The 21,241-nt window shown below is 46.5% G+C and overlaps 1 protein-coding gene across 2 annotated transcripts in view; it reads left to right on the top strand.

The window, feature by feature from the left end:
- The window catches only part of CYB5R2 (cytochrome b5 reductase 2), a 207,393-nt gene that overhangs the window by 116,421 nt on the left and 69,731 nt on the right, over window positions 1-21,241 (top strand). For both annotated transcript variants that reach the window (XM_078680898.1, XM_078680897.1), the window contains exon 3: window positions 9,893-9,965. In XM_078680898.1, the coding sequence (XP_078537024.1) occupies window positions 9,893-9,965 (73 nt within the window). The remainder of the gene's footprint in view (window positions 1-9,892; window positions 9,966-21,241) is intronic.

The following is a 21,241-nucleotide window of genomic DNA, read 5'->3' as shown; positions in this document are numbered from 1 at the left end:
ATGGTCCTACTATATGTTTGACAGTATTATTTTTCCTCATGGCAGTTATGACGTGTCTTGGTTGGATTCTCCACACTGTTTTTCCTCCAACACAACACACCTCTCATACACCCAACAGCACTCAGGAACACACCTATCACGACCTACCCCCTCATGAACAAGCCCATAGACTAGCCTTGCGAAACAATACCTTCATACAGATGCTACACCACACTCAGCAGGCCAGTAATAGCACCAATTGTTGGATATGTGGCCGCATCCCACCTCATCAGAAAAAGGGAGGGATGCCTCTTTTTCCTTTCCCATTCTCTTATAATAGAACTTGTGAAGCCTGGTTCGCCCTAATAACAGCTGACGATACTACCCCCACCTCCTGCCCTGACGGAAATAATTCATGCAAGAATGGGTGGCCTTGGGGGGATTTAAACAAGGTACTCAATACTGCCTCTTACCCTAATAAGGAGGGAGATCCTCAGGCGACAGGTACAGTCCTAGAAAGTGAAGAATACAAGCAAGGGAACATGACCATGTCCTACAAGATGTTAAATACCAAACCTAAAAAGAATGCTGGTCCCCCTTCCATCTCGGTCTCACCAGTAAAAGGACACCTGTGCATCCAGAAAAATGGCTCTGTTCCATTAGGACACAGTGACTGTCATACCACTATAAGTTTTGAAGACAATGGAAAGTCCTCATTTCTAGCATCTCGCCATACTTATTTCATCTGTGGCCAAACGGCCTATGTGCAGCTGCCCTTGAACTGGGGGGGAACTTGCTATATAGCATTCCTGTTACCCCCTGTCTTTGTGGCCCCATCCACTTACCACCGAGACCTCCTAGTGCCCCATGTCAGATCGTCCTGGGGATGGCAACTGCTGTCAGCAGCAGGTATAATATTCTTGATAATAACTGGATGCTGCCTTTGCATCCAATGTGGCCCTGCCCTGTGCGGTCTATGCGCTGCAAACTGCATTCCTAAACCTCTTGTCCAGCAGAGAGAAAGGGAAAGAATTATGCTACAAGAATGTATAGATGATCTCATGCAAATTGAGATATAATGTAGGCACACTCTGGGGCAAGGAGGGAATGTGGAAATAAAATTGACAATTGTGCCCCATCATTTCCCTGTTTCTGCCTGACAGCCATTTTTCTCAGACAAACACCCATTTTGTGTGTGACATGCTCTCAGCAATTTGTCTGAAAACTGTCCTTCACATCCCCATTGAATCTTGCACAACCCCCTGCTCCTTGTGGTCGAGCCAATTCCAAGAAGCCTGTCTGTGTGCCCTCCCCCAGTTGTGCCAGAGACTCAGCCACATCCTGTCCATTGTTGGTAACTCAGCCTGTCACACCAACTGCCCTGTGACCACCCCCAACTGAAAGAGGAAGCATGAGGTTAGGCCCTGAAACCACACCAACTAATAGAGGAAGCACAAGGTTGTACACTGTGAACACACACATTTCTGTGGTTCTGCCAATTCTGGGAACCAGCAGCAGATAGTTCCTGTTCTTAACTGTAAGACAACCTGCACCTGGCATCTTAGTTCATTGACCACCCCTTCCTGTGTTTCAGCCAATTCCCAGAACCAGCAGATAGTTCCTGTTTTAAGAAATAGTTACTGCAAGCCAGAGAGCAGATGGTCTCTGTTTTATACAAGATAGTTCCTCTTTCTGACATGAAGCACGAGCACAAACCCCAAATGAGGAAGCCTCCCCCTTCCAATTGTCAGACTATTTCACATCGCAAGTCCCCTCACGAAGCCTAAGACACGCCCCCATTTTTTCACAATCTGCCCCTCTTGCTGATTTTTGTTCCTCTATCTGCAATGACCTGTTTGTTCCTCTATTTTGCCTCGTGACCAAGACTGTATAAATGTCCTGCTGTTGAAAATAAAAACCCCTGTTCAAGAGAGGGACTTGAGAGATTGCTCCTGTGCCCGCTTGGCGCTGGAAGCGCTCCCCTTAACTCGAGTTATTGGTCTCCTCCTCCTTCATTTGAGCACCACGGACTCCTCGCTTTGCATTGACAAGAAATTATGATTTATTAAGCATAGAAATTCAGAAATGAGGTAATAAGTAAATTTAATTTACCACAATACCGGTTCACAGGCAGCGGCGGATGGCAGATACCTGCTTACAACCCTATAGATGCAATGCCGCCGCTCCAGTGTGGTTGAAGGGAATACACACGGCCGTTGAAGATGGCAATGTTAGTAGGACTGCTTGTGCCTCGTTTTATTGGTGGGAAACGTGGTATTAGGACAGCTGCTGCACGTGGTCATCCACTATTCAGGCCAGACAGTGTCCTGCAGGATTCTATGTTTACAGGCTACAAAGTACACCAGAAGGCCGATGTACTCTATCCTATTGCACTGGTAAGTACAACTAATTCGACGCTTTTAATCTATTGGGAAAATGATTTGACAGGTGATTTGTGATTGTGCTTTCCAAACAGAACAGCACATAATAAAATAGTTTGAGCGTTTTCCCTCAATACCGTTGTCAACTCAATAAAGCAAACATAACCCTAGTGCGGGAACATAATGATATTTGAACACTGCAATGTTTCTAATGGCGAGAGCCTGTGGCGGCATGCCCCTGCGTCAGTGGTGCATTGCAGGCCCAACTGTAAAGGAGCCTAATTTTCATGGGGTCACACTCTCACCCCCATGCAATAAGGAGACACGCAGGCACCAGCACAAAATGTATTCCATAAGGAGAGGAGAGATGTGCAAGAGTCTGCTCCCACCTGTGACGACGAGTCAACGGACGAGTTGGACGACGTGACTCTAGTCTCTCTAGAGTTGTCTTCTTGTTGTGTGTTGACCGGGGGGGGGTGTGGACCACTCCGCTGGTCAAAGGTGAGGTCAGGTGAATGACGGTGAACCAGAACCACGTCTGCTGCTGCGACGGCGCTTCGCCATCACAGAAACCCACAACTGACTAGAACAGCCAGGCTTTAGTTTCAGAAGTTTGTTTTAAATGTAGGAAAATCTGGTGAACTGCGAAGATCTATGGCGCGCAGCACGGTCTGTGGCGAGTCCAGGCGCTCCACAATGTGGAGTGCAAGGGGTGCACAATACTTAATGTTAGTCAACAGAGCCGACGCTCATTTACACTCCAGGAGACAGCTTCTCTGCTCCCCAGAGCAGCCCTGGGGTCTCCAGCCTTCTCTGCAATAGGGGCTATTTACGGTCCGAGGAAATGACCCCGAGCCACGAATGCTAGTGCAGTAATAGTGACCACAGACAAGATTCCATTGGTGGCCACTGTAGGCAGGGTCACCAGCAGGGACCACCTCCATGAATCAGACACGGTACCAGTGGCCATGTAACAACAGGCGTTCTCACTCTGGACTGCCTCTCCACGGGCACTACACCAGGGCCATGGCTGCAATGCCCCGACCCGATAATAATAAAGCCAGGATTAGGCCTCCCCAAATGCCAATACCAGCTTTAAATAGATTTTGGAATTTGAGCCACTTTTCTCCAAATAACTGCTTACGATTTCTGAAATTCACAAATTGTTGTCTTCAATACACACTCTTAGGAATGATATAAATATGTTAATTCAACCAGGCAAAAGCTTCTAATTGGTTAGTCCGCTCTGCACAGAGGAGAGATTGTTACAGAGAGCAAGATACACTGCCCCTCTTTATAGACAGGTATATTTAATGTAACGGAGATGAAAGTCACATTATACTAATAATTAAAATGTTTAAAAATTGTTTTAAAAAACGGAAGACTTTAAAACACACTCATTCAGACGGCGGGGCTAAAAGACAATTACAGGCCTCCTCTGCTGTAGTGAAAAACGCAGTCTGTAGTCCTTAGCACACGCACCTGCACACATCAATCACCCCTGTCTGTACATTACAGACTGTCCTTATCACACGCGCCCGCTCCACTTCAGATGTATATGGGACATCTCAGATGCCCCATAATCAGGGCCATTCGAATCATGTGATTGTGCGGTAATTTTCGCATAATTATAAAGCTGCCACATTTGTTCATCTGCTGCATAACCTGCAGTTTATGTTGCATAATGTGGCTTTTTATGCCGCATAACTTACTCACCCCTGCCGCAGAATTTTCTGCCCATAATCTGGCTGTACTGAATGCACTCATCAACCAAGGATATCACCACACACCACCGTAGAGACAAACACAGACACGTGCGGGTCCCGGGGATGCTGCACGAATCAGATCTGCTTGTGCACAGGGAGGCACCGAAGCCATACTGGGCAACATCAAGCACTGAAACACAGCACCAGGGGCAGCTGCTGGCTCAGTGGCTCGCTCTAGTCACACTCTGTCTGCAGTCTCGTGGCGGCGTCCATCGGCAACAGTAGTTTAGTTTCTGTTTAGTCACTCAGTCAGAAAGAATAGAAACCGAAACAGTCAAAGAACCTACACAACAACGTCACGACGGCGCAGAATGGCCAATCACTGCTGGCTTCATGCTGAAGTCACACAGTGATTGGCCACAGATCTCCACAGTGCTGAGCATCTGCCCCCACCCACGCGCGGCATCCAATAATGGATATTGCGCGGTGGACCAGCCAATCCTGGCACTGCATGCAGCACCAGGATTGGCTAGGGGGGCACACTGTTTACTCGCCCTGGCGGCCCTTGCAAAACCCGGGGCCTGGCTAAAACAGCATCCCCGGCCCCTCTAGTATGCCAGTAATGCCTCACACTTTTGTCACAACTACTGCGCATGCTCGGGCAAGTCAAAGCCCAATATTTCATATGCGCAAAGTACCTGCTGCAGTCAGAGACAGCAGAGACAGACTGTCACTCACTCACAGCAGCACACCCGCCCCCACCCCCAGCGCACTCCGAGTCCGGACCGGGCCGCCCGCACCATAATAAATGATCGCTGCCTCGGCCTCCGGCTATAATAAAATTGATTGTTTCAACTAGAAGACATTGAATTTGACAATGCCTCGGTGCGTCCAGGGCAGGCTTAGTGGGGCTATGCCCCTACGCCTCAATGGCCGCACCGCGGCATTTATTTTTGCACTCTACAACTGTTAAGGAACCACCTTATTTACATGCTGATGTCCACGATGGAATACATTCAGACATTGGACATGTTTACTTCGCTGTACAAGATCACAGTAAAGTTTAAAGTGGATCAGCATAGACAAAAAATTAGAACTCCACTAAGTGGTTGTTTTCCTATTTTTGAGAATATTTTACATGTATGTGAAGTTGACAGCTCATTGGGTGAAGTTACACCACTTCTGTTCATTCAGCCTTTGGCCTCCGGATTGTAGAGCTTCCTGTACACATACAGAAGTATGCAATGATTATATTGAAGGGTGTATTTGATGTCTGTCAGAATCTCACTTTTGATGAGTGTTAGACTGGGTGGCATTCTTGGTGTGGTTTCCCCTAACTTTTTGCCTCCATCTCCTGTATTTTTGATGCTATGGCTGAGAGGCTTTGGACACTTTGCCACTGCTGTTCAGTGTCAAAGTGCAAGTGCTCCCTGTGTAAATTATTGTATAATTGGTTCTCCATTATTGGCATATTTGATTTACTGGTAAGGCCCTAGTAAAGTGCACTGAAGAGTGCCAGGACCTGTAAATCAAATGCTGCTTGTGGCCCTGCAGCACTGATTGTGCCACCCACATAAGCAGCCTGTAAATGTAACTCAGATCTGCCATTGCAGTGCTTGTGTGCAGTCTAGTACTGCCATGTCGACCTGGCAAGCTCATCCACTTGCCAGACCCTAACCTTCCCTTTTCTTAAATGTTATCACCCCTAAACAAGACCCAAGGTACCCCTGTGGGCAGGGTGCAGTGTATGTGAAATGTAGGACACGCTCTGAAGTGTATGGCATGTCAAGATGGTGAAATATTGCCAAGGCTATTTGTCCCCATAGGATCAAACGGGGAGTTTGCTAATAACATCTTAGGAACACTGCTGCCTATGGGAACAAGATAGGAAAATAAAGTTTGAAATGCCTGATCTCAAATGTCAAGATGCATCTTTTAGTGAGAGCGATTTTTACATTCTTTATTTGAAAATACCACTTTTAGAAAGTAGGTATTTTCTTCCTAACTGTCCAGTGTGCCTCTGCTAGGATGTGGATTGCCTGGCTTTGGAGTGACAGGGGCTGGGGAGGTGCAGTGGCTCCAGAGAGTCTGGATGAGTCAGGGCTTGGGCTGAATAGACCTGGGCTAGGTTTAGAGTAGGGGGAGGATATTTTGTTTCACCTGAATGGGCCTGGTCTGCCTTCCACAATGCTGTCTCCACCTCCTGCCCGGAAGCTGCACCAGTGAGGACAGAACTGTTTTGGCTGGGCACAGACACTCTGTGCCTTCAGAGAACAGAGAGAGTTACTGTATAAAAAGAGGGGCCCAGACCCCCGAACTTTAAATCATCCCTGAAATTCAAGAGGACCCTTTGCCAAGGAGAAGAGCTGGAGAGACTGAGGAGAAGTACTGCCCTTTGCTGTGCGCTGTGTGGGGTTGGCCTGCAGTTGCTGTTACTGCTAAGGAAAGGAGAGGGACTTTGGTGTGTGCTGTATCCCCTGCTTGAAGGACATCTCCAAGGGCCTGTGTGTGTTGGCTTCCTGTTCTGAAGTCTCGGGGACACAAAGACTTCACCCCGAGCTACCCTAAACTCTGCTGCTGTTAGTTCTGACTTGCCAGAAGATGCATGTGTCAGTTTTGGGCATGTGGAGGTTGGTATTGCAGTTTGGGAGCTGGAAGAAAGAAGAAACTTGAACTGCAAAAATTGACGCATCAATCTTCTTGCGACTGTTTTTCGGACGCATCTCCACAGTGCGAGAAGAATTTCCACGCATCGCTGTGCCGCTGCGAAAACTGGTGCAGCGCCTGTTGCAGCTGCAAGAATCGACGAATAAAGTGATCGCTGTTGAAAAAAACTGATGCAGTGCCGCTCGATGCCGCCGCATCAATCACCAATGCATCCCAGATTTCCACACATCATCTCTGTGCAGCAGGTTTTCCCATCGCATCACCTGCGGACCGGAACCGTCACGAAGAATCGACGCATCACCCCACATACAGGCAAAAGCGAGACTGTCGCATCACCTCCTAAAGTTCTCAGGAGTGACGTATCTCTTTGCTTCCGACTCTGCGGCTGTTTGGCCTTGGGAATTCTGACACAACTACAGGTACTTTGTGAAAAGTCTCACATCCATAGTTTTCCATGGTACAAGTTCTTGAAACCTTTTGAAAGTCATATTTTTTAATAGTGTATGTTGGATTTTTGTCGTTTTGGTCTTGTTAAGTTTAGATTAAAATATTTTATTTTTCTAAACTGGTGTGGTCTTTTCATTGTGTTACTGTGAGTGTTGGTACAAATACTTTATACATTGCCTTTGGGATACGCCTGTTTGCTAGTGCCAAGCTACCAAGGGGGTGAGAAGGGGTTATCTAAAGTGTGTATCCCCCTTACCCTGATTAGAAGCAAGGGTCCGTTTTTGCACAAAGGTACCTACCGTTTCTAACAACGAGAAACTGTGTCTTTAAATAATCCTTTTCAGAAGAATGCATAAAGTGTTCCTTAAATAAAGTGCACTCCCAGTAAATATAGACCTCGAAAAATATTTGAATAGGAATGAAAACTCTGGAAAAAACCTGCCTGAAATGTTGTAATTTTGCCCTACACTGGAAGATTCTTAGGCGTAGTAATGAGCCCTTTGTTTTTGCTGTGAACATACAAGTACCCTTGCTTTATTAGTGGCAGGCGGGGCCCAACTTATGATCTTCCTTATCTCTGGGCTGCCTTTGGGAGTAGGAGAAAAGTGAAGAGAGGGAGAGCTCTGGCTAGGACCAAAGCCGTATCCAGGGCCACTAGAATTATGCGGCAGGGTTGAATAAAGAAAGAAAAGGGCAGTTAGCGGCATATTGCGACCCATTTTGCAATGGTATTTACTCATTATTTTGCCATTTGTATTCATAATAACACTGTCTGGGCAAATATCTAACTTCAGTAGTACTAGTTTAACCTACAAATACAGCAACACGCATCCATAGAGTACAATGCAGATTTCCCAAGTGTCCCAATATATGTGTTTCTACAACTAAGAATTTTGCCTGGCACTGAGGTCCTGATTACGATTTAGGCAGATTTAGGTGAGGAGCAACTGGGTTGCTTGAATGAACTATTCCAAATGTTTTTGCCGCACCTAAATTTGCCTATTAAGAGTTATTCCTCCCAGAAATAACCTCCCAGATCTCCTTTTTGTCAGCCCAATTACACACAGTATTCCCTTTTCTATACGGATTGATGATCCCATTTACCACTTGTCATAAGTAGGTAATGAATGGAAACTAGGATGTAGGTCTGGGGCAAAGTGGGGTGGGAAGCTTGTGGGCAGAGGAGGATGTTATGTGGCAGTGGGGTCAGGAAGCAGGGCCAGACTCACTTGCAGTCTAAGCCTAAAGTGATTATACCGGCTGGAATTTACAGTCAAATCAGTCCTTACCTGGGACTCTGAGGGGCAAATTTAGAAGCCCCCTGCACCTACAGTACATCACGTTTTGTGAGGTACTGGTGCGCATGTTACTGCTCCATATTTACAAGGACAGGAAAAGCCACCCTGAGTGGCTTTTTCTGTGCTTGTAAATATGGCCTCTTTACATGCAGCACTTGCGTGAAAGGGGCATTCCATGGGTGTTGCTGTGGGTGTTCCCAATCAACACTCATGGAACAAGACACATTTCCAGGTTTACGAGGAGTCGTAAATCTGGAAATGCGTCAGAATGCTACACCACCCTAGGGGTGGCGTAGCGAGGCGCAACGGGGAGAAAGGTTTTCATTTCTCCTTGTTCTTTCCTCTTTCAATGCGTGCTGCATTCTACAGCACGCATTGAAAGAGGAAAATGCCTGTTGTGGTTGTTTTTCCTGCACAAAAACAATCTCCCCATGACGCAGGCATCCTTGCACCATGGTGCAAGGGTGCCTGCGCTGGCACATGGCAGCAGTTTGTGCGCCAGTGCAGGGGAGAGCTCAGGAATGCAACATATTATTCTAAATATGTCGCATTCCTGTGCTTTGGAAGTGCTGCAGCGTGTCGCAGCCAAAGGGCTTGCGTTGTCGCGCTGCAGCACTTCTTTGTAAATCTGCCCCTCCTTGTGCTATTCCAGCATGGACCAGTGCACCTATGAATAAGAGCTAGGACTATTAGAGCTTTTTCCAAAATGCCACTTGTGGTGCTCTTGGAGGACGACACATTATAGCATGGGTTTGGGGGTAGTAGTAAATTGATTTGGGTAAGTCAGCAACTGTTTACAACATGTTTTACTTTACTTTTGTCCTGAATCCGATGGGTTCTTCACTTTAGTTGAGACGATTCCATTATTTCTTGGATGGAAGCTACACTATGTAGGTATTCTTAAGTTCATGTCTAGATACTCCTATGCAGGCAAAAGCTCTTCACCACTTACAAACTACTAAATTTGTGGTCACCTTGTGGTAGAAAGATACACAGAGGCACAAGCTAACAAGCTATGTGCTTTTCCCAAATAGGTAACAGTTCCCTGTGAGAAAATACCGTGGACACTGGACAGTACCCCAGAACTGTGATACACTTCCATACTTCCTTATTCAAACCCATCACGTTGGTGCCCACTACACTTATAACAATTTCACCATCCCACTGTTAACTTGCGTCTATGCACCTGACGGAAGGTTGGCTGTAGATCAGCAGTCCCACATTGTACGCCTTACATATGGAGAATGAATGTCTACAAGAAGTTATTGCAAAGGTTGCTTCCTGATGTTGAAAGCATTTCTTGATTAGTAAAATTCAAACTTAGTAAATACATATTAACCGTTGTTTCTGGTGTGGGTGCTTTGGCGAAATGTATAATCTGTACTGACATTCTGTTTTTCATTTTCTCAATTAGGAAATCAGCCATGACACCAAAAGATTCAGATTCGGACTTCCATCACCAGACCATATTTTGGGATTGCCTATAGGTAATTAGTGTATATATATATTTTTAACAACGTTACATAAGAAGAATACTAATATATTTTGTTTATTTTCTACTTGGTCTCATAAGTCAGTTTAAAATAAAATACATTTTACTTGTAAATTACTGCCCAGGTTCCCAAGATGATCTAATTCCTTGTCTAGCAAGTTAGGTGGCTGAGCTCACATATGACTGATTGGTCAAAAACTGTGACACACCCGGAATCCATACTGAAGACTCCCTGAGTAAATTTTCAAGAATGAATAGAAACAAAACTGCTTACGTCAGGCTGCTTTCTTACCTGTGCAAGACTGCTCTCACCTCATGATTGTCAGTCAGATTGTTTCTGTTTGAGAAAAGTCAAATCCAGCACTTGGGTAGCAGGATTGCAGTTGTAAAATGGTTTCATTTAGGTCAATATACTGTGAAAAAGCCTGTAAAATAAACGTGACAGAATGTAAAAGGTCCACCCAAAGCATTACAATGGTGGGTTACGATAAGGAGTGATTGGAGGGATATAGGATATTCCTAATATTGTTGTAGCACAGTCACAAGCAGTGCAAAGTAGCTCAATGTGTTCTGAATCACGCGCTTACGGAGTACGCCCCTAGCAGTTCTATTATTTTTTTAAAGAACACCATGAGATGCAGGTCACATCTAGTTGTAATTTATGTGACAGTGTTTCCACTTTAAGAGCATTGTAAGATGTAGTTTTCATTGCAGTGAGGACTGTTTTACCTGGTATACTTTTAAATGATGGTGAGAGAGCGCAAACTGATACAAATATATGAGTACATCACACTTACCTATAGAGAGCATAATTCATGAAGAGAAATGCCATGAGTGCTAATAGTATTTGAAATTATATTCTAAATGTATAGCTAATATAGAGATTTAAGTAGAAGTGGAATTAATACAGAAATGTGTGACATTATATGATTTTATTAGACGTGATTATTTTGAATCTATGTCGTGTAGCTGTTAACACATAAGATGGTCTGTGGTAAAACGCAGAACGTGGTAGGCCTCAGGGCCAGAGCTGGAGCTAAAAGGGAAGGTGTTTCTTTTCACGACACAGATTGTTTAACGTTTTTTGGTCATTGCATTAATGGGCCATGATTTAGAGTAATGTTTTCTAAATAATAGAATAAGAGTTTTAACATGCTTTAATTAAATGAAGAAATAGAATGCTATAATCATAATGTGAAATATTGTAGGCCTGAAATGTTTTAGCATTGATTTACACGTACATGTCTGGGCTGAGAAATGTTGCAAGCCTTTTTAGAAGTCTATGAGAGTTGGGTTCTTGGCGGCAGATATCTGTCTGCAACAGGAAAGGGGGGATCCAATTATAAGTGAATGAATAGAGGTCTGTTCAGAGGACGGCCCAGACATGGAGGAGGGTTCTGGAATGTTTAAGGGGTATCAGCGGGCCGGAGAAGAGACTGAGAAGCAAGGTCAACTCTAACGTCTGAGGCCCAATACAAAGCATCATGGAAAAAGCCTGAAGTTGCACCACGTGAGAGGCGTTTCGCAAGGGGCGTCTCAAATGTTGTTGACTATTTTGTATTAGGGACAGCACCCCTGGGTGGAGTTAGAGCAGAGACCTGAGGACCCTTTAGAGAGCGGATGGGTAGGCAGTGAGGGGTCATGACTGGAGAACTTTAGGTTTTCACCAAGAGACTTAGAGTGGGTGACTTCCCTTGGGGGTCATTCATTGCTGACACCTTTGTTAGGTTGGGATTTGGTTAAGTAGGGATACCATCTAGAACAGGGTAGGGACGCCTAACCTGTGTTTGTTTTCCTCCAACCTAAATGAAGGAGAGATATGCGTCTATGCTGATAGCTTTGCTATTTTTAGAACTTGTGTTAGTGATTTCTGTTGCTCGTCTGAGGGCTTTTCGAGAGCACATGTATGTAATTGGACCTGTGTACCTCGTGAATCTCATTCTGAGATGCTTGTATTTGCAGCTCATTATATCTTTACAATAAACTTTTGAAACCTAGAAGTTGTCCGTGATCTTTGAGAGTAGAGTCCTTTCTTGGGTGAACTAATTTGCAGATAGGTGTACTGTTTCCTTCCAAGACAGGCAATAAAGGTTCAGTCGACCAGATCGAGGTTTGGATCAATAGATATAAGGTATCGATCAAAATCTCGCCCCTTCAGTTGGTAGCTATAGAGGATGGTTGCCTTCTTGAGGACGGTGACCTAGGCCAGGTTAGCTTACCCCAAGGCCCATAGAAATCGATGATCGGAGGAACAGCCCGCAGATGAAGATCCGGATGACGTGAGACAGAAAAAGCAGCAGTATCGGTCGAGAGTGAGTATAAAGGGTTATGCGTGTTAGATTGCGGTGTTTTTGTATTGTATCTATGTTGTAATGTCTGGCGGAGTTGAATGTTTGTAGAGTGACTGTGGAACAGGTTGTGAGCGCGCGCAACCGGTGGAAATCTTAAGTTCAAGGAGAGCTTAAGTGGTTCGGGTGTATCGGACACCCAGAGTAATTGTCAACTAGTGTGAAGGGGGTCATGAGGTACCATTGATCACCCGAGAGACCGAGATAGGGGGAACGTAAGAGTGAGTGCGTGAGTAACGGACGCTGGTCGGAAGTTACTGTGTGTGTAAGTAACCTATCAGAGAGACGATAGACATCTCGTCAGTTGTGTTGACAATTACAGATAGACTGTGGACGTACAGTCGAGAGAAGTGACCGCTTGGTCGGAAGTAGTCATTTTTCAGTGTATGAATGGGACGCATGCATAACCGGGAGACGAGTTGAGAAAGGAGGGGTGCTGCTGCGAAGCGGAGAAAAGAGACGTCAGGTGGTGTCGCGCAGTGATTGGCTGACAGGAGAAAGACCGCGCTGTGATAGGCCAGCTAGCGAACACGTCATACAGGGTCGCGACGTGATTGGCCAACAGGAGAAAGACCGCGCTGTGATAGGCCAAGCTAGCAAAGCCGCGACAGGATTGGTGGATTGTCATCAGGAAGTAAACAGAGTAGCGAGGCTGAATTTTGTGCGCATAATTATGAAGTGTTTTAAATGGTTGAAAGCGCTGTTTAAGAAAGAGAGGCGAGGATCGTATGAAGGGGAAGAAGCCCCGCCGGAGGGTACGCCAGCTCGTTATATGGCAGTAAATGTTGGGTTGCATACGATCCTTTGGATATCAGAGTGGAGTAAGATTACTGAAGGAAACGAGGAACTGACGTTCCCGAAGTACGGGACGTTCAGATTAGAGGTGTTACATCGATTGAAATCAGTCATGACCTCAAAGAGACCCTTGCCTAGACCAACCCAGTTTGAAGCCCTTGAAGCATGGCTTAGGGCAGCGCATGAAAGGAATATGAACAGACGACAAGAAAGGGTGAAACGCTCGGTAAGGGCAGTACAGGATGCCAGGTGGGATGCGGATGCTAAAAGATGGAGAATGCATAATTTGGAAATAAATAAACTGTACCCAGTGTTAGAGGCGCCAGTAAATAAAAGCCCCCTAGAAGAAGATGATGAGAGCGAAACAGAGGACAGCCTGATAAACAGATTACTGACAGACAGGCCACCCCCGTATAATAGAGCAGGGGGAGAGGTCGAGAATACTGAAGGAGAAAAGGGGGGCAATGCAGGAGAGCATAGACCGCTTCCCAGTTCAGAGTGGGATCCTGAGCCAAAGAAAGAGTTGCTCCAGCCTAGTCAGGTGCAACAGGTAGTCGGTAGGTTTGTGGTACAAAGAGCGCCGGAAACGGAAAGCGCCACATCCTACCCATTACCAGATGCACTACAGGTACCTGTTACCATAGGTCCTATAATATCGATATATGACCAAGAGAGAGCAAAAGGGGAAGAACGGAAAAGGAAAGACAGAGAAAGAGCAGAGCAGGCAAGGAGGAACGATACCACTAATTCACCAAGTCAGATGCCGATACCCAGAGAGTGGAGCACCCCGATGCACACAGCAGGGGACCCAGGAGGGGATCCTGGGGGCCCTAAATGGCCAATGGATCTGAGGGGATCTGGACGAAAATCCTTTCAAGAGCTAAATGAGTACATGAAGCAGTGGGATGAGGCAGTGAAGGCTCAAAAGTGCATCAATGCTGCAGAAGCAGAAAGGGAAAGTCAGGACAGCAGAGCACGAACTCACTGCGGGGCTGGGGAGAGTAGCCCGGAGTGGGACTGTAGAGGGAGTAGGGGAGTCACCCATTGGGCCCGGAATGGAGGTAGAACAGACCTGGAAAACGGGGGCCCCGGGAGTGAAGGGGTGGCGTGCCCAATACTCAGTGAAGGGGAGAGGAGAGCGCAAGAGTACAGGAACAGCTTTAGGTGTCCACACTGTGTGCCTGCCACCAGAGAACAGAATGGGAGTTGTGAGAGGTCGCACCATAGTCCCTGTGATGACAGAAATGAGCGCAGCCCAGGGAATATGGGGAACCAGGAAGGATCGTATCGGATACTGAGCGATACGAGGCAAAGGGAGTGTAGCGACCAGAGGGAAAATAACAGAGAGATGTGCGGTGAGAGGAGAGAGGAAGACGAGAGTGGGCAGAGAGAGAGTAGGGATAAAAGGCCCGTGTTCCATCACCTTCCAAGATCGGATGGCCGAGCATGGGACCTGGAGAGATGGGAGCAAGGGAGGCCACCCATTAATTCTCCTGAGCCCAAACGCAGAGCTCGAAGTTGGGATGGTAGGGAGACCAGTGAGCCCCCTTCAAAAGACATATTGCGAGCTGAGATAAAAGCCAAGAGACTTGATGTCTCCAGCTTAAGGTCAGATCTGGATGACATGGTAGATGGTACCCTGCCTTTAGAAAGAATGGAAATGTATGAACAGGATGAAATACTGTATATGGCAAAGGACATCACACGAAAGGCGAGAGCAGTCCATGAGAAGTTAGTCGAACTAGCAGGCAAATATATGGTGGATCTGTCAAGAACCAAGGCATTACAGGGTAACCACAGGCTACATTACTCAGATCGAGATCTAGATGAGAGGAGAACGATTGGGCTGAAAACACACATAAGGGAACTGATTACTGGAATAAGGACATGGAGGGCACTAGATAAATGGGAAGAGAGGTGGTCCAAGAAAGGGACCGGCAGGAGAAGCATGATTGGTATAACACCAGGACAGCAGGGAATAGAAGCTTACCCTTTGCGTGAAGTTGCCAATGGGAGCTATGTACATGTCCCTTGGAGTAGGGGAGATTTAGCTGCTTTTACCACATCTTTCCCCAAGTTACGAGAGAGCCCCGTGGAGTGGTACAAGCAAGTCGAGAGGTTTGTAAAGATCTCAAAAGTCCTATGGATAGATCTGAACACGCTGTTTGACATTGTAGTACCAGGGGATCTGTGGACAGCATGCAAGGTTAGCGCTGAGTGGCCCACAACGGAGCCAGAGAGAGATGCTAGGACTAATGGGCCGTCCGAGATCGTGATGGCAAAATTCGAGAGAGTGATGACTTGGCTGAAAGAAAAAGTGCCAATGCAAGACATAGATTGGGTCAGAATAGACAGAACGAGACAGGAACCCAAAGAGACAGTCCATGAATATTACGAGAGATTGCTGAAGGCGTTTAAACAGTATAGCGGCTTGGATGTAATGGATCCAAAGGACATAGGGCAATTCGTGTCCAAGTTCGTCCTGGGACTGAGACCGGATATTAGTTTAATGATTCAGCAACACTCGATTTGTTGGCAAAGTAGACCCCTAGATGAAATACTGAGATATGCCAGGTACTGCTGTGATGAGGTAGACTCCAAGGCTAAGAAACTAAAAGAGAAGCTGATGGTGGTACAATTGCAGACAGCAGGAAAGGGGGGACCGCAACAACAGCAGCAAGGGACAGGTACAGGAGGTAAGAAGCAGTACAGTCAGAACAAGGGTAATGAGGAGAGTACTACCTTTAGACCCAGAGTAGACATAGCTACCTTGAAGAAAACGACTAGGTGCCACCAGTGCAACGAGTTGGGGCATTGGAAACGCGAGTGCCCTTACAATGTAGAGATCGGAGAGCAAGAGATAGAGGAGGAAGAGGTCCAGAGCGCACCTATGAGAGGGGCGACGCCATACCAAGGAAAGGTGCTCAAAGGGGGGGGGGCTCCTCCCCGAGCCCAGTTCCCGCAACCTCCTCGAGTAGGGAGTATGGGTAAGACCTATAGACAAATGCCCCTGTTTGTGGAAGGTGAAGAATGCTATTATGTGGACCCATTAACCGGACAGAGAGTGGAAAGAGAAGACTGCACCCTTGGGGCAGCCTTAGAGGTAGATCAGAGGGGACCCTATGTGGAAGCAGAAGTAGCAGGGTGCCCTACGACATTTCTGGTGGACACAGGAGCCACTAGATCCACGATCAGATCAGCTGCAGTTCCAGACCTGCCCATGTCTGGAGAGACCATACAGGTGGTAGGGGTCGCAAACAGGAGAATAACCAGCCAATTGACAGAACCGGTACAGGTGAAAATAGGGAAGTACAGCGATGAGCACCAATTTGTGGTTTGCGATTCAAGCCCTGTGTGTCTGCTAGGAAGAGACCTGTTGTGCAAATTGAATTGTACTATATATTGTACACCCCAGGGAGTGGAGGTATTGACTAATGATGATGATGCAGATTTCAAAGTTGCAAACTCAAGAATATGTGTGGAGCTGTACCCTACTTTGACAGTAGACGAGCTTCCCTGGGATTTGAGAGAGACAGTGGCATCAGAGGTATGGGATTTCACTGGGGAAGAGATTGGATTGGTCAAAGGGGTGGACCCAGTGAAAATTGTAGTGAAACCGCATGCTGAGTTCCCAAGAACACCCCAGTATAAATTGACTCCAGAAACGATTGCAGGCATAAAACCCGTGATCGAGTCCATGATTAAACAGGGAATACTGAAAGAAATCGTGGGTAGTCCATGTAACTCCCCGATTATGGGTCTGCAGAAACCAAATGGGAAATTCCGGATAGTGCAGGACCTTCGAAAGATTAATAACATAGTCGTTTCATGTTGTCCAGTGGTACCGAATCCATCAGTGATACTGTTTCAGATTCCATTCCAAGCTGAGTGGTTCACTGTGATAGATCTTTGTCAGGCTTTCTTTTCGATCCCTTTGGACGAAGATAGCCATTTTCTTTTCGCATTTAAGCTGGAAAATCGCGTCCTAACATGGTGTCGTATCCCTCAGGGGTATACAGAGAGTCCATCGATCTTTAACCAGCTTCTGAAGAAAAATCTTGAAAGTCTAGTGCTGCCCCAGAAGTCAGTTCTGGTCCAGTACATAGACGACCTCCTTGTGGCGTCAGAAACAGAAGAAGCTTGCAGGGAAGATTCCATTGCTTTGTTAAATCACCTAGCTGCCAATGGGCACAAGGTGTCCCCGGGAAAATTGCAGTACTGCCTGACAGAAGTACAGTACTTGGGACACAGAATTGAGAAAGGCAAACGAAAGGTGTCACCAGACAGGATAGAGGCGATCATGAAAATGAACGCGCCTCAGACACAGAGAGAGGTCAGGATGTTCCTAGGGATGGTGGGTTATTGCCGACAGTGGATCGTGAACTTTTCACTGAAAGCAAAACCTTTGCAAAAACTGACGCACAAGGAGGTGAGTGATCCGGTACCATGGGACAAAGACTGTTTGATGGCATTCTTACAGCTGAGAGAGGACCTGTGTCGTGCTCCGGCATTGGGAATGCCTGATTACAATAAACAATTCTTTCTTTACTGTTGTGAGAGAGAAGGTTGTGCGTTGTCTGTGTTGGTCCAAATCCATGGGAATGCCCGTAGACCAGTTGCTTATTTCTCAGCTACTTTAGACCCAGTAGCCGCAGCGTTGCCCGGATGTCTCAAATCCGTTGCTGCAACGGGTGTCAGCATTGAGAGATGTGAAAATATCGTCATGGGGCACCCGTTAGAGGTGTGCGTGCCACATTCTGTTGAACTGTTGATGACCAGGACCAAAACACAGCATCTGACCAACAGCAGGCTCACGCGCTATGAGCAAGTTATTCTTGCTGCAGAGAACGTGACCCTCAAGAGATGCTCTGTTTTGAACCCTGCTACCTTAATGCCACTTCCAAATGATATTGATGATGATGATGAATATACAGACCATGACTGTCTCGATGTGACTGAACTATGCACCAAACCCAGACCCGACATCGTAGATGAGCCACTGACGGACCCAGATGAAGTTTTCTTTGTCGATGGCTCATGTGTAAGAGACGAAGTTGGGCAGTTGAGAGCAGCTTATGCTGTTTGTACAATTGAAGGAGTTGTGGAAGCAGGGTGCCTGGAAGGAGTAAACTCCGCTCAGGTAGCCGAGATTATTGCCCTAACACGTGCTTGCTTAGCAGGCAATCAAATTCGAGTCACCATTTACACCGACAGCCAATACGGGTTTGGGGTAGTTCATGATTACGGGCAGTTATGGTCTCAAAGAGGGTTCATGACTTCTTCAGGCTCTCCCATTCGCAATGGAGAGTTTGTGCGCTTGTTGTTAGAAGCATTGCAATGTCCAGCAAGTATCGCAGTTGTAAAGTGCATCGCACATACCAAAAATGAGGACTTTGTTTCGAAAGGCAATAGATATGCTGATGAAGTTGCGCGGTATTGCGCAGAACAAGGTTACTCTTTCACAGAGGTGGATGTGGGTGGAATAAATGTAAGAACTGAATTAGCCATGATACTGGAAACTGTTGATACTTGGGATGAATTGTCAACCATGCAAGAAAATGCTCCTGATTCAGAAAAGGAAACATGGGTAAAGGCAGGATGTGTAATGGGTGAGACTCATTTTTGGGTCTCAGCAGACGGCAGAGCAGTGTTGCCCAATGAGATGGTGAGTCCAATGGCTAGACTCATACATGGTCCCGTACACTTAGGGAGAGATGCTATGCTGAGAGTGTTTAGACAGACTTGGTACAATCCTAAGTTTAGAATAGCAGCAGAAGCAGTGTGCCAGCGTTGTGTGACCTGCCAGCAGCTGAATGTAGGGAAAAGAACACCAGTTGCACTAAGTCACATAGGAAGGTCTGGAGGTCCATTCAACAGAATGCAGATAGATTTCATTGAAATGCCAAGATGCAACCGCCTCCGCTATGTCCTGGTGGTTGTTTGTGTGTTCTCCAGATGGGTTGAGGCATACCCTACACGTAGGTGCGACACCCTCACAGTGGCTAAGTTACTGCTTAGAGAACTTATCCCTCGTTTCGGGGTGCCGGCCTTTTTGGAATCAGATAGGGGAACACATTTTAACAGCGAACTTGTGAAGATGATTTGTGTTGCACTGAATATAGACCAAAAGCTCCATTGCAGTTACCGACCAGAAGCCTCAGGAATTGTGGAACAAATTAATGGCACGATCAAGTCCAGAATAGCGAAAGTTTGCTCCTCAACGACCCTGAATTGGCCTGATGCCCTGCCATTGGTACTCATGAGCCTTCGTAGTACCCCAGACAGAAGAACAGGGTTGTCACCACATGAGGTGTTAATGGGGAGAGCAATGAGACTGCCATCTATTCCAGCTACTGCACTGTTAAATATCACAGATGATATGATCCTGGACTATTGTAAGGGGCTGTCTGACGCCATGCGTTCTGTGTCCCTTCAGGTGCAGGCTGCAGAGGTTCCAGCGTGCCAGGGCCCTTGCCATGACCTGTATCCTGGGGACTGGGTCCTGGTGAAGAAACATGTGAGAAGAAGCTGCTTGGATATTCGTTGGCGTGGGCCCTACCAGGTCATCCTGATCACAAGTACAGCTGTAAAGGTGGGAGGCCTGCCCAACTGGATACACGCGTCGCATACGAAAAGGGTTCCAGCACCTCTGGAAACAGCTCCTCTCTCGGATGGACGTCCAGCTGAGGACCAGGAAGCCATAGAGGGGGCTAGCCAAGCTGTAGAGGTGCCAGTGGAAGCAGGGAACGAGTCTGACCAAGCTGAGGACGGTCAGTACAACAGCGAAACAGAAGACGCTACAGAAGGAGAAGACAGCTGGGAGTACGAGTCTGACCCTGACAGGTCTGAAAGAGAGCGAGAACAGACCAGAAGGAGAAGGAGTAGAAGGGCACGTGGAGAAGCAAATTGGCCGCAAAGAAGAAGTTCTAGCCTGAGGTCAACTCCAGAAGCAACCCTTCCTCCGATATCAGAAGACTCAGACCCAGAAGAAGGTGCTCAGGGCGCTGAAGCACCAGACCGAAGAAGGTCAAGAAGAGTGCGTGTGCCTAACAGAAGATACTCCACACCTGAGTGGACATATCTGGCGACAAATGTCTGTGAAACCGGAGACAGGGAGGATCCGAGCGGTGGTGGTGTCCAGTTCTGAGCCCATTATCACCGTGGAAATACAACTGTTGGTACCCGGTGTCGAACAAGAAGGGTCACTAACATTCGTGCTCCCCAGACCTCCCCGCCTCAGCAAGTTAAAACACATGTTTCTTACAGAATTGAAATTCCCCGACTTTGGTACCACGATAACAGCACATGAAGAGCATACTCTTCGCATGGAAATATTGAACTATGCTATTGAAGCTGCAACCACAAATCTAATAGTCGATTGTTAAAGGACTTTGTAAATAAAGCAAGCAGAAGAAAAGAAGATTACCTAGCGCCCAGGAAGCAGAGAATTTTAGGGAACCCCTTGAGTGGATGGAGAAGGGCTAGGGTTGTCTTTTTGAACTGTGAAAGGACTTTTTGCGAAAAAGGCTGTCAGCCTCCAGCTGTGTGGATTCTAAAGACAAAAAAAGGATTGAAAGAGACTGTAAAGGAACGAGAGGAAAAGAACTTTTTTTGCAAAGAGAAAGGGAAAAGCTAGATTGTCTGACGAAATGGAGGCCGGCACCCCGAACCGCAGAGCTAAATGTATAATAGGTACACTAATAGTAGGAGTGATAATATTAATAGCTTTAGTGGTAACAATTTCTTATGTAAAGGGACATGAGGAAGAGGTAAAGGTAACTGATGCGAATTCTGTAGTAACACTTACACCCACTGTTGCAGGTGAGAAAAGGGAAAACACTCAAGAGAAAGCGTTATTGGCTGCAGAAGCCCGCAGGTTACATGTAGACGAGTCCCAAGGAGACTTTAGGTCAAATGCTTATGCTAAACTTTTGTATGAATACGTGGATGCCATGGAGGTTAAGGATTGCTACGTCTGCATGCAGTTGCCTGCGTCTGTAGATGAAGGAATTCGATATCATCACCTCCCTCTGACATATGGCATTACATGTAGCTTATTGCTTAGTATATTTTATGAGAGAGATAGTTTTGAATACTATTTCTCCAATTATGATTCTGTGTTGCCAGA

The sequence above is a fragment of the Lissotriton helveticus genome, chromosome 3_1 (genome assembly GCF_964261635.1).
Source record: "Lissotriton helveticus chromosome 3_1, aLisHel1.1, whole genome shotgun sequence".
Classification (NCBI taxonomy): Eukaryota; Metazoa; Chordata; class Amphibia; order Caudata; family Salamandridae; genus Lissotriton; species Lissotriton helveticus.
This window is presented reverse-complemented; position numbering and strand designations above follow the sequence as displayed.